Here is a 14,581-nt window from a genome sequence, read left to right on the forward strand (position 1 = left end):
TGGGTGTTGCCAGCCTGCATATAGAAACAGGGTCCATGACTTCAGAAGATATCACCTGATGGGGTTAGATAGGAATCTTCCAGATTGTTTCCCCTTTTTGGCCCTGGGTTTCTTTTTCTGATTGTTTTGCCTCTCCCAGGAAATTGTGTGGCTTAATTGAATAGTCACATAGCATGATTGTGGCCAGAGCTTGCTTTATGGACTCGCTGGTCATTTCTCCTCAGTACCTAGACATAGAAATCAGCAGATTTGGCAAAAGTGTCCTCATTGACGTCAATTTGCCAACCTCTGCTCCAGGTGCAGTTCTGCCGAAAGGTCATCCACCTGAAGCATCTGTTCCTCTTCCCCTACAAATAAAAAAAAATACAATTATAGGAAGATACCAGAGGTTGGCCCAGTCTCCTCAAGCTTAACACAAAAAGTCCCCTTTTCGCAGAGGGTCACAACTCATTGGAAATAATTTCGCGTTCCCTTAACAGACTTTGCCTGACCTGCTGAGAGGTTTGCAGCCTTTCTGTGTTTGTTGTTACAACTGCGATGGTGCTGCAGTATAGGCTGGCAGCCTGCATGAGGTTACCCTGGCAGCCGCTGTAAATATTGCCCAGGAGGCGCGTGCCAGAGAGTGAGCGCGCGCGCGCGGAGGGGAGCGGGGGAGGGGGAAGGATCTCCAAAAGCATCGGCGGAGAGGGCGCCCGCGCGGGGGAGGGTTTTCAATAACAACGGCGGAGAGCGCGCCCGCGCGGCGGGTGGGGGGAGGGTCTCTAATAGCAACGGCGGAGAGCGAGAGCGCCCGCGCGGTGGGGGGGAGGGTCACCAATAGCAACGGCGGAGAGCGAGCGCGAGCGCGCCCGTGCGGGGTCGGGGTGGGTCTCCAATAGCAACGGCGGAGAGCGAGCGAGAGCGAGAGCGAGCGCGCCCGCGCGGTGGGGGGGGAGGGTCTCCAATAGCAACGGCGGAGAGCGCACCCGCGCAGGGGAGGGTTTCCAATGGCAACAGCGGCCCAGGGACCGGGACAGAGCGACGCGCAAGGAGAGAGCGGCTCTGAACGGAGGATTGGGAACCCGTCCCGGCCCGGCAGTGACCTTGGCCGCTCTGGAGGCAGCGGGCGGGTCGAGGTAAGAGGTTTGTTTTAGTGGGTTGAGGCCGGTTCCAGTTTGTGTGACTCCCCGCCCGGGGTCGCTTCTTTCCGGGCCCAGCTGAAGGGCCTGAGCGTCCACTCCCCACACCCCGGCCGAGCCACTGCGGCTGAAAAGCAGCATGACCTCCGGCTGGGGGATTGCATGGGAGCGGCCCATGAGTAGGAGTTTGGGCTACTTGCCTTGTACTCGGATTCGGGTGCTCACATGAGTTTATTTTCTAGTTTTTGTTATTATTGATTCCGCGCCCCTGGGTCTCTTCTGGCTTCTCACCGATTGCCCCGACATCAATAATAGTGATTTTATTTCTTGTTAAAATAGACCCTCAAATCTGCGCTTGATTATCTCAGTTCTGAAACTTTAGATTAGTTAGTGTAAATGGTAGGTTGTTAAAGTTTATCGGTTTTTATTGTTTAACTCCTGGAGGTTATCAAGTTGGAGAAATGATTCTTAGAACAGGTTGAATTTATAGGTTTGCGAGAATAGATGTTCTGTGTCCAGCGTCTGCACATTGTGGACCCTGTGGAACTGTTTCATACCATTGGTACCCTAGTTTCACAGCCATACAGCAAGGCGCTGAGAACACAGGCCTTATAAACCGTTCGCTTGGTCCTCAGGCTCCACTCGGTGTTATTCTTTGCACATTTTGTTAATCAGCCAAAGATGGTAGCTGCTTTCCCCGCGTGTGCTTCAAGTTCTGCATCAAGGGACAGATTTTCTGTCAACATGGACCCAAGGTGGCAGAATTTGCTAACCACTTCCAGTGGGTTTAGTTGGATCAGGGGCGGAGGTGCAACACCTGGTCCCATGACCATGGATTTTTGTTTGATGCTTATAGCCAGGGAGAACAAGTCACAGGCATGGGAGAGACAGTTTCTATGTGGGCAGTCATTGCCGTAGCGGAGTTCACTGATCAGGATGGAATGTGTTTTTGTCTTCGCTTTCAGTCTTGATAGATTGTAGAGCTTGCCACCTGACCTAGTGTGCATATAGACTCCTATCTGCAGGGAAGGCAAGAGTCAGTAGCATGGAGAAGGACCACAAAATCTTTACAGTGCAGAAGGAGGCCATTCAGCCCATTGACTGCACTGGCTCTCTGAAAGAGCATTCCACCTCGTCCCACTCGCCTGCCTTATCCCTGTAACCTTGCACATTACTTCTTTTCAGATGACAATCCAATTCCCTTTTGAATACCTCAATCGAACCTGTTTCTGCCATCCTTTCAGGAAGTTCGCTCCAGGCTTCAACCACCCTCTGGGTGAAAAACTGTTTCCTCACATCAGATTTACTCCTTTTGCCAATTATTTTGAATTTATGTTCTCTAGTTCTTGATGCTCTCTTGAGTGGGAACGTTTTGTCACTATTTACCTTGACCATACACCTCAGGGCCTTGAATACCTCGATCAAGTCTCCTCTCAGCCGCCTTTTCTCCAAGGAAAACAGTTCCAACCACTCCAATCTATCCTCACATCTACAGTTCTTTATCCCTGGAATCATTCTTGTGAATCTCCTCTGTACTCTCTCCAATGCCTTCACGTCCTTCCTCAAGTATGGCTCCCAGAACTGGACGCAGTACTCCAGATGAGGCCTAACTAATATCTTATACAAGTTCAACATGACCTCCTTACTCTTGTACTCAGTGCCCCTATTAATAAAGCTTAAGATACTATATGCTTTATTAACTGTTCTCTCAACATGTCCTGTCACCTTCAATGACTTATGTATATATACACCGAGATCCCCCTGTTCCTGCTCCTCCTTTAGAGTCTCTCCCTTTATGTTGTGCTGTCTCACCCCCATATACTTCCTGCCAAAATGGATCACCTCATTTCTCTGCAGTGAACTTCATCTGCCATTGTCTGCCCAATCCACCAACATGTCTATGTCCTTTTGAAGTTCAAGACTATCCTCAGCACATTTGGCAACATTTCCAATCTTTATATCATCTGCAAATTTTGAAATCATGCCCTTCACACCACAGGATGTGGCACTGACCACTGGGGAACTCCACTACCAACCCTCTTCCAATCTGAAAAACAACCATTTATCACTACTCTCTGCTTCCTGTCACTCAGCCAATTTCTTACCCAAGTGCCTACTTTCCCTTTTATTCCATGACCTTGGGATTCCCTTTTATGTTAGCTGCCAGCCTATTTTCATGCTCTCTTCATGCTTTTCTTATTAGTTTCTTCACTTCCCCTCTAGTCCTTCTATATTCAGCCTGATTTTCCATTGTATTTTCTACCTGATATCTGTCGTACGCGTACTTCTCCCTTTTCATCTTCACCTCTATCTCTTTCATCAACCATTTATTACTTGTTCTACCTTTTCCCTTAAAGGGAATATCCCTTAACATGCCTGCAATACCTTTTCTTTGAAGGTGGCTCATCGTTCAACCACCGTTCCTTTTGACAACATTTGATTCCAACTCACTCAACTCAGATGCATTCTCATCCCATTGAAGTTCGCTTTCCCCCATTTAATTACCCCTGCTCTGGATTGTGCCCTGTCCTTTTCCATGACCAACCTAAACCTTATGATACAATGATCACTGTCCCCTAGAGTCTCTCACTGATATCTGATCCACCTGGGACAACTCATTCCCCAGAACTAGGTCCAAAAGTGCATGTCCTCTCGTTGGACCAGCAACATACTGCTGCAGAAAATTATCTTGAACACATTCCAGGAACCTTCACCCTTCTTGTCCCTTTATTCTATTCCTATCCCAGTCTATATTTGGATAAATGAAGTCCCTCATTTTCATTACTCTATAATTCTTGCACCTCTCTGTAATTTATTTGCAAAATTGTTTCTCCACATCCCTTCCACTAGTGGTGGTCTATATACTACACCAATCAATGTTATTGCACCTTTTTCATTCCTTACCTCTAACCAGAGAGATTCTATCCTTGACCCCTCTGAAACATCCTCTCTCTCTCTCCAGTACTGTAATGTCATCTTTAATCAATATTGCCGCTACCCCCACCACCAACTTTTCTTTCTTTCCTGTCTGTCCTAAGTACCTTGTACCTAGGAATATTTAACACCCTATCCTGCCCTTCGTTGAGCCAGGTCTCTGTTATAACAATAATATCATAATTCCATTTGTCAACTTGTGCCTGCAGTTCACCAACCTTATTAACCACACTCCGTGCATGCACATTAGCCCTGATTTAGGTTTTTTTTTACTTTCCCCCTTATTCTGACCCCATCTAATGACTTACTATTGCCTACACTAATTCTATCTAACTCTGCAAGAATTCTGTCTACCTGGATACTACTCTCTGATGTACCCTCGTTATCAGGTGATACTTCTCTACTTCCCATGCCAGTTTTTTTCCTCTCCGAATTTCCCCTCAGGTTCCCATCCCCCTGCCAATCTAGTTTAAACCCTCCCCAACAGCACTAGCAAGCTACCCTGCAAGGACATTAGTTCCAGCCCTGTTAAGGTGTAACCCATCCTTCTTGTATAGGTCCCACCTGTCCCAGAACTGGTCCCAATGCCTCAGAAATCCAAAGCTCTCCCTCCTACTTCACTTCTCCAACCGTGTGTTGAACTGTTCAATTTTCCTATTCTTATGCATGTGGCACTGGGAGTAATCCCGAGATTACTGCTCTTGAGGTCCTACTTTTTAATTGCCTTCCTAGCTCCCTAAAATCTGCTTAAAGGACTTTGTCCCTTTTCCTACCTATGTCATTGGTCCCAATGTGGACCACAACCTCTGGCTGCTCACCCTCCCCCAAAAGAATGTCCTGCAGCCTCTCTGTGACATCCTTGACTCTGGCACCTGGGAGGCAACATACCATCCTGGAGTCACGTCTACGGCCCCAGAAACACCTGTCTGCTCCCCTAACTATTGAGTCGCCTACTACTGTAGCACTTACACTCTTCCTCCTCCCCTCCTGTGCAGCTGGGCCTCATGTGGTGCCACAAGCATGGCTCTTGCTACAGTCCTCTGAGGAGCCATCTCGCTCACCAGTATCCAAAATAGAAAAGCGGTTCGAGAACGAATTAGCCTCGGGATTCCTATACTACCTGCCTGTTTCTCTTAGATAAAAATAAAATATTGCAGATGCTGGAAATATGAAATAAAAACAGAAAATGCTGGAAAGCTCAGCATGTTTGACAGCATCTGCGGAGAGAGAAACAGAGTTAACGTTTCGAGTCCACATGACTTCTTCAGAGTTGAAGCTCTTAGACACTCTGATGGTCACCCATTCCCTCTCTGCCTGTGTACTACTTAGCTGAAGTGTGAGCACCTCTCTAAATGTGCTATCCACGTAATCCCCAGCCTTGCGGATGCACCACGGTGACTGCAGCCACCACTTGAGCTCCGCAACTCGGAGATCAAGTTTCTGCAGCTGGTGACACCTGCTTCAAGTGGAGTCATCCAGGGCACTTTGTGCCTGCATGACTCCCCGCATCCTGCAGGATGCACATTCCACATGGCCGAGCTGCACTGACATACTTTAAATTTTATATAAAGTGTTTACTACAGCATTTTTTACCAGTTTATTTAAAATATTTTCTTAATTAATTTAGAATAATTCCTATGTATACTATAAATTACTGTGCTTAATAAATGCTCGTACCACCCACAAATACAACTAAATGTTATCAGTTTCTTAATTACGTAGGTACGTCTTTTCGGACTCATGCTGTTTTCAATCTCCTGACTGTCTCTCCACTGGCGCTGCTTTCACACTCTCGGCTGCCTCTTCTCTCATGCTATTTTCACACCCCAGATCGCCTCTCCACTCACGCTGTTTTAAATCTCCCAACTGCCTCTCCGCTCGCACCGTTTTCCCTCTCCCGGCTGCCTCTCCGCTGGCGTCATTTTCAACCTCCCGACTGCCTGTCCACTCGCGCCACTTTCAACCTCCCGACTGCCTCTCCTCTTGCGCCAAACAAAATGTGGGCTAAGAGGGCCCTTTTTCGCTCCATTCTTCGCTCTGAAACTGTCAGAAGTGAAACCAACAAACTGTACAGTACATTGAGTGCAGGTCCAACAACACCATCAGGACAAAGCAACCTGCTTGATTGGCATCCCATCCACTACCTTAAACATTCACTCCCTCATCGCTGACACACAGTGGCAGCAGTGTATACCATCTACAAGATGCACTGCAGCAACTCACAAAGGCTCCTTCGATAGCAACTTCCAAACCTGCAACCTCTTCCACCTAGAAATACAAGGGCATCAGATGCCTGGGTGACACCACTGCCTGCATGTGCCCCTCCAAGTCACACACCATATTGCTGTTCCTTCGCTGTCGCTAGATCAAAATTCTGGAACTCCCTTCTTCACATCGCTGTGAGTGTATCTACACCACATGGACTGGAGTGGATCAAGAAGGCGGCTCACCAGAACCTTCTCAAGCAATTAGAGATGGGCAATAAATGCTGGCCTAGTCAGTGACACCCACATCCTGTGAAAGATTTTGTTTCAAAAGTGCTGCTTGGAGCAGATGAGACAGAGGAGCTCTGGTGGACAGCTAATTTTTCCCAAAATCTTGTAGAGTCCTTCTCTGCTGACTGTGTCGAATGCCTTAGTGTGATCTATGAAAATAAGGTAAAGAGGTATACCCTGTTCCCTACTCTTTTCTTGTAGCTGCTGTATGGAGAAGATCATTCCCACAGTAGATTTGCTGACACGGAAACCGCACTGAGCCTCCTGGTGCACTTGGTCTGCAAATAAATGGCATCTTTTAAATACGACCCTAGCAAATGTCTTTCCTGTGATGCTAAGGTGTGAAGATGCCCCTGTAGTTGCTACAGTCTTCTCTGTTACCTTTGTTTTTATATAGTGTGACGATATTTGCCTCGCACATCTCCTGTGGAATCTCATCACACATCTCCTACTTTCCAGCAGAGAAGGGGAAGGCCATAAAATTGTGGTAATAGATGGAACTTTCCATGCTTCTGCAGTGTGGTTGGAATTTCATCCTTGCTGGGGTGTCTTTCTGTATTCTAACAGTCTATGGGCCTTCTTGAGCTCAGGCAATGAGGGTTCCTTATCTAACTCATCCATGGCAGGAAATTGCTGGAGAGCATCAAGCGCAGACTAGGAGATGTCCTTCTCACAGAGTAGTGTTCGGCCCAGCGGGACATCTAATTACTTCTGTTGGTGAGTACATCATCTGCCAGCTTCATGTGAAACATAGACGACTTACAGCTATCGAGAAAAGAAGCTCAACAATTTCCAGCTTCACTGTCAGCCGCGCATTCTGTGTACATCCAGGCAGGTCAAAATCACAAATGTGGCAGTTCTCTCAAAGGTAGAGCTCCCACGTTTGTTAACATGCATCAAACAGAGGAGGCTTCGTTGGCTCGGGCACATCCGCAGGACGGAAGACAGTCGCATACCCAAAGAGTTTCGGTATGGTGAGGTCGCAGGGGCCAGACGACCAGTTGGATGCCCAAAGCTCTGCTTGAAGAATGCTTGCAAGTGTGACATAAAGGCCCTAAGTATCGATTATCACTAGCTGACAAGAGAGGAAAATGGCAACATCTCTGGGCTGGTGTGTGCCACCATGATGACCAGTGACTACAGCGCTTGGTAACAGGTGCCAATGCCAAAAATGCAAAGACACTTGGTAGCTTCGTGTGTGGCAGAACCTGCCTCTCAAGAATTGGTCTCTTCAGCCATCAGCATATGAAGACGTTCCATCTGAAGTGGATTTGTTCACTGCATGCCCATCATCTTTCGTAGATGAAAGGATGCCGATGCTGAAGTTAGCTAGCATTGTCATTCTATTTATTTAATTACTTTAAAACTCTTACAGTTTCTTTGGATAGTTAATCCAAAAACTGGTAGATCACTTGCATTTCCCAATGTTGCTCTTCCACCAGTTACAAACAAATGCAGAAGAGGAATTGTCCAGAAACATTTCAGCTCTGCCTGCTTCTTTGTGATGGCACATGCAAACTTCAGGAACTCTGTGCTGTAGTTCACTGAGCATTCCTTTTGTGAAGTGTGCTGCCTGTGGCCATTAAAATAATCACTATTTTGAGCAAGTGCATTCCAGCTGTAGGTGACAGCTGACCTTAAAATAATTCTGGTGTTGCTGTTTTGTGGATTCTTCGCAGGTTATGCTAGAAAGGATTTCAAAATATACAAGGCCAATGTTCAGATTGTAACTGAAAATAAGTTATAAATTTTCAAGTCACAATGTACACTTATATAGCACCTTTTACCTGGGAACATCTCTCGATGTGCTTCATTGTATTTTAATTTGATAAAAATGATCGTTAGGTCCAAAATGATGATATGGGGTGACTAAGAGAGGTATGTTTTAAGGAGGATCTTAAAGGAGCGAAAGAAGTGAAGAAGTAGAGGGATTTGGAGAGAGGATTCCAGAGCGTGGGGTTGAGATGGATAAAGGCACCATACTCAGGTGGCGGAAATGGGATTGCATAAGAGACCAGAAGAACAGGCAAGTGGCGGTGGCTTGTAGTATTGAGGAAGGGTAAGGCCATGAAGGAATTTGCATACAAGGATGAGAATTTTAAATTGAAGGCATTGGAAGACTGGGCACCAGTGTAGGTCAACAAAAACAGGAATGATGGTGAGCAGGACTTGACGCAGGATAGGACAGGCAGCTCAGAATTAGATGAACTGAAGTTTGCAGTGTTGTATTAACTAAGTCTTAAAGTGATTCTAGAACAGTTTTGGCAGAGCTGGGAAATGTGAGGTAGATGGAAGGGGTAGTCTTTGTGACGGAGAGAATATAGGATCAGAAGTTCAGGTTGGTTGTATAGAATGCCGAGGTTATAAACTGTCTGGTTCAACTTGAGGATGGTGGCGGTGATTGTGTTAGAATTGGCGGTCAAGGAATGTTTTCTGGTACATTCCAAAGGCAATGGCTTCGGTCTACCAAGTGTTTAACTAGATGAAATTGTAGTTTATTGAAAACTGAATGCAGAGTGATACAGAGCACAATAAAACCTTTCAAAGGGAATCAGACAGGCATTTGGTGAGGAATAATGGTAGTTAACTCTACAAGCTGTGAACTTAGGGACTACCTGGATGAACCACAAGATATTTTTTCAGTCCTTTATATTCCTATGTGCAACATGTGTCAAATTTCACGATAACCATCTGGGTCGCCTTCAGGTATCTGGGGCACGATGTGAGCAAAATCCAGTTGCCATGTTTATTTTATCTTCATCTGTGAGGTTGAAAATGAATCCCCCATTTATCCTCCTTGGAACTTCTGATAGACATACTGTTTTACTGTGAGCAATTTTTAGCCTCTGTTTTTAAAGTGAGCTGCATTTACATTTCTTCATGCTCATGCTCCCTCATTATTGACAGAGAAGACTATCACTGTTGAAATGAAGAAGTGTTTTGGAATCATCAAGTCCAATCCTTTACAGATTATTTCTATTTACCCAATAACTGATAGTGGCCCAACAAATTATTTGAGAGAGTCGGATTAAAAATTCATCCTGATCACCAATATTAAGCCAAACCAAAGACTATCCATCAAACTCCACCATTCAAACCTGAGTACCAAATGGCATTGCCCTTATCCCTTGGTCCACTAGCAAAGGATCTATCATACCCTTTGAGGGGGAGGTGATGGCATCGTAGTATTGTCACTGGACAAGTAATTCAGAGACCTCGGATAATGCTCTAGGGTCCCGGGTTTGAATCCCACCACTGCAGATGGTGAAATTTGAATTCTATAAAAATCTGGAAACCTGGTGATGACCACGAAACCATTGCCGATTGTCGTAAAATCCCATCTGGCTCACTAATGCCCTTTAAGGAAGGAAATCTGCTGTCCTTACCTGGTCTGGCCTACATGTGACTCCAGACCCACAGCAATGTGGTTGAATCTTAAGTGCCCTCTAAACAAGGGCAGTTAGGGATGGGCAATAAATGCTGGCCTAGCCAGCGACTCCCACATCCCATGAATGAATATAAAAAAAAAAATCCTTTGGCACATTGGGACCACTTCCTGCTATATTTAATCCTAAACCACCAATACTGTCACCAACTAAATATTCATTCAGCTTCATTTTGAGTAGAAACATTAACGGTTTTTATTTTAATCTGTTCAGATGTCCTGAACCTGAGGGACAAGAAAACCAGAGAGTTTTTCTTATCTTACTTGAGGCTTGTTTATTTGAATTTTTGTCTTTCAGTTGAGCAATTGGATAAGTCATCCCCATAGTCTATTCATCTCACTTTTAAAAAGACAAGGATTATGTCACTCTTCAATTGTTTTTCCAGTGAAAATAAGTTTAGCTTTGCTAGCCTCTTGCATTGGAACATAGGACTTAGGAGCAGGAGTGGGCCATTTGGCCTTTTGAGCCTGCTCCACCATAAGATCATGGCTGATCTGTTTGTGGTCTCCACTCCAATCTCCTGTTTGCCCCCCCATAACTCTTGACTCCCATGTCTATCCAAGATCTGTCTAACTGTGCCTTGGATAAGTTCAATGACCCAGACTCCACACCTCTCTGGAGAAGAGAATTCCACATACTAACAGCCCCCTGAAGGAAAAAAAAGTCTCATCTCAGTCTTAAAAGGGAGACCTCTTTTTGTGTTGTACGAGCTGCAGCAGATTTATCATGTTCGGTTTTTGCCACAATTTTAACTTTTAGGAAAAAAAGACTACAGGATGCACTCCATAACATCCTCTGACAAAGGTGGCAATTTCTTAATCTGGGGCCCACCAGATAAAGTTACTCTTCTTGGTGGATGTTGTTGTTCCTCTGATGAAGGAAGATCCTGTTTAACCTGTACAAAAGAAATATGAAGCAATTGACAAAGCACTTTGTACCTCTTGGTTTGTTATACTGCTTGTCTGACACCCAGTAATGGATGAGCAGAAGTTTCCTCCAGTCAAGCATTGTCTTTAGACCCTGCCACAAGCTTATTTCCTAATCAATAACTCCATTCTTCTCCCTGACCATTATCTCAGGCTGAAAAAGACTCGTGACCTCAGCCTGCTCTTTTACCTTGAGCTGAACTTCTGGCCCATCTTTAAACTGCCCACTTCCATCTGTGTAAAATCACTCCGCCTCAGACCTTTGATTGCTAAAAGCCAAATCCATGCCTTTTATGGCCAGCCTTCCAACTCTACCATCCACTGCTCTGTTGCTCGTACCTTAACTCAGGCTAAATCCTGTCAACCTCTTGTCCCTGTGCTCAGTGACCTACATTGGCTTCTGGAGCAGCAGCAACATGTCAATTTTAAAATCTCATCCTTGTGTTTGATTCATTTCATGGCTTTGTCCCTCCCTAACTCTTTCACCATTGCAATCATCACAGATCTCGATACTGTTCTGGTCTCTTGCACATCTCCAGTTCCCGTTGGCACACCATTGGTGGTTGTGACTTCAGCCTGGAATCTTAAGTTCTGGAATTCCCTCCCTAAACTTTTCTACATTTCCACCTTACCTCCTTTTAAAACCTACCTCTGCGGAAGCTTTTGGTCACCTTCCTGATATCATGTTACTTGGCACTGTGTCAAATTGTGTTTCATAGTGCTCTTGTGAAGTATCTTGCGAGGTTCTGCCACCTTAAAGGCTCTACGTAAATGCAAGTTGTTGTTGAAATACAGACATTTAAAAATAGAATAACAGTTTCTTGGGACACTTTGGGAACTTTTTTATTCATTTGTGGGCTGTGAGCAACACTGGCTAGACCAGCATCAATTGCCCATCCCTAATTGTCTTTGAGAAGGTGGTGGTGAGCTGCCTTCTTAAACCACTGCTGTCCCTCTGGTGTAGGTACACCCACAGAGCTGTTAGGGAGGGAGTTCCAGAAATTTAACCCAGCGACAGTGAAGGAATGATGATATATTTCCAAGTCAGGATGGTGAGTGGCTTGGAGGGGAACTTCCAGGTAGTGGTGTTCCCACCACCTGGAAATTCTCATCCAAGCCACTCACCATCCTGACTTGGAAATATATCACTGCTTTCTCTCTCATATCCCACTTTGCTCTATTCTCTGGCTTGAAAAGGAACCAAAATAAGCATCAAAACTGCTATGTCCATATGCCTATGCCTGTGACCAGCGTCATAGGAGATAATCCAGGCTCTTGGAGAAAATAAATCATACTAGTGGATGAGCGGCTTGGAGGGGAGCTTCCAGGTGGTTGTCTTCCCATGCATCTGCTGCCCTTGTCCTTCTAGATGGTGGTGGTCGTGGGTTTAGAAGGTGCTGTCTAAGAAGCCTTGGTGAGTTGTTGCAGTGCATCTTGTGGATGGTACACAATGCTGCCATTGTGTGTCGGTGGTGGAGGGAGTGAATGTTTATGGATGGGTGCCAATCAAGTGGGCTGCTTTGTCCTGGATGTGTTGAGCTTCTTGAGTGTTGTTGGAGCTGCACTCATCCAGGCCTGTGGGGGGTAATCCATCACACTACTGAATTGTGCCTTGTAGATGGTGGTCAGGCTTTGGAGAGTCAGGAGGTGAGTTACTCACCGCAGGATTCCTAGCTTCTGAGCTGCTCTCGTAGCCAGAGTATCTCTATGGCTATTCCAGTTCAGTTTCTGGTCAATAGTAACCCCTGGGATGTTGATAGTGGGGGATTCAGTGATGGTAATGCCATTGGAAGTCAAGGGGCAATGGTTAGATTCTCTCTTGGTGGGGATGGTCATTGCCTGGCCCTTGTGTGGCACGAATGTTACTTGCCACTTGTCAGCCCAAGCCTGGATATTGTCCAGGTCTTGTTGCATTTGGACATGGACTGCTTCAGTATCTGAGGAGTCCTGAATGGTGCTGAACATTGTGCAATCATCAGTGAACAACCCCACTTCTGATCTTATAATGGAAGGAAGGGAAGGAAGGTCATCGATGAAGCAGCTGAAGATGGTTTGGCTCAGGACACGACCCTGAGGAATTCTTGCATTGATGTCCTAGAGCTGAGGTGATTGACCTCCACCAATCACAACCATCTTCCTTTGTGCTAGGTATGACTTCAACCAGTGGAGAGTTTTCCTCCTGATACCCATTGACTCAAGTTTTGCTTGGACTCCTTGATGCCACACCCGGTCAAATGCTGCCTTGAGGTCAAGGACAGTCACTCTCACCTCATTTCTGGCGTTCAGCATTTTTGTCCGTGTTTAAACCAAGACTGAAATGAGGTCAGGAACTGAGTGATCCTGGCGGAACCTAAACTGAGCATCAGTGAGTAGGTTATTTCTAAGCAAGTGCTGCTTGATAGTACTGCAGATGACCCTTTCCATCACTTTGCTGATGATTGAGAGTAGACTGATGGGATGGTAATTGGCTAGGTTGGATTTGTCCTACTTTTTGTGGATGGAATATACCTGGGCAATTTTCCACCTTGTTGGGTAGATGCCTGTGTTGTAGCTGTACTGGAACAACTTGGCTGGGGGCATGGCAAGTTCTGGAACGCAGATGTTCAGCACTATAGCTGGAATATTGTCAGGGCCCATAGCTATTGCAGTATCCAATCCTTCAGCTATTTTTGACGTCACGTGGAGTGACTCGAATTGGCTGAATACTGGCATCTGTGATACAAACATAGAAAATAGGAGCAGAAGTAGGCCATTTGGCCCCTTGAGCCTGCTCCGCCTTTCAGTAAGATCATGGTTAATCTGTTTGTATTTCGACTTTCACATTACCATCTACCCTTGATAACCTTTGATTCCCTTGCCTAACAAGGATCTTACCTCTGCCTTAAAAATGTTTGGTGACCTCTCTTCCACTACCTGAGGAAGAGAGTTCCGAAGTTGCACAACCCTCAGAGAAAAAAATTCCCCTCACCTCTGTCCTATAAGGGTGACCCCTAATTTTAAAACCAGTGCCCCCTAGTTCTGGACTCACCCACAAGAGGAACCAGCCTTCCCCCTTCCACCTTGTCAAGACCATTCAGGATCTTATATACTTCAATCAAGTCATCCTTCACTTTTCTAAACTCCAGTGAAAACAAACCCAGCATGTCCAACCTATCCTCTTAAGACATCCCACTCATTCCAGGTATCAATCTAGTAAACAACTTCTGAACTGCCTCCAACACATTTACATCCTTAAATAAGGAGAACAAAACTGCACACAGTATTTGAGATGAGGTCTCATCAATACCCTGTACAACTGACATCCTTACTTTTATGTTCAATTCCTCTTGTAATGAAGGATAGTATTCCATTAGCCTTCTTAATTACATGCTGCATCTGCATAGTAACTTTTTGTGACTCATGCACAGGGATGCTGGGGACCTCTGTAGGAGGTCGAGATGGATCATCCACTGTGTACTTCTGGCTGAAGATTGTTGCAAATGCTTCAGCCTTATCTTTTGCACTGATGTGCCGGGCTCCTCCATCATTGAGGATGGGGACATTTATGGAGCCTCCTCCTCCAGTGAGTCATTTAATTGTCCACCACCAGTCACAACTGGATGTGGCAGGACTGCAAAGCCTAGATCTGATCCGTTGGTTGTGGGATCACTTAGCTCTGTCTG

General features: G+C 45.6%; 1 protein-coding gene across 1 annotated transcript in view; it reads left to right on the forward strand.

Moving 5' to 3' along the window:
* Positions 1–632: 632 nt before the first annotated feature.
* Positions 633–14,581, forward strand: part of lca5 (lebercilin LCA5) — a 121,526-nt gene continuing 107,577 nt past the window's right edge. The window contains exon 1 of the mRNA XM_078542471.1: positions 633–1,115. Within this exon, the coding sequence (XP_078398597.1) occupies positions 987–1,115 (129 nt within the window). The 5' untranslated portion in view covers positions 633–986. The remainder of the gene's footprint in view (positions 1,116–14,581) is intronic.

This window comes from Cetorhinus maximus, chromosome 5, assembly GCF_964194155.1.
Source record: "Cetorhinus maximus chromosome 5, sCetMax3.hap1.1, whole genome shotgun sequence".
Lineage (NCBI taxonomy): Eukaryota > Metazoa > Chordata > Chondrichthyes > Lamniformes > Cetorhinidae > Cetorhinus > Cetorhinus maximus.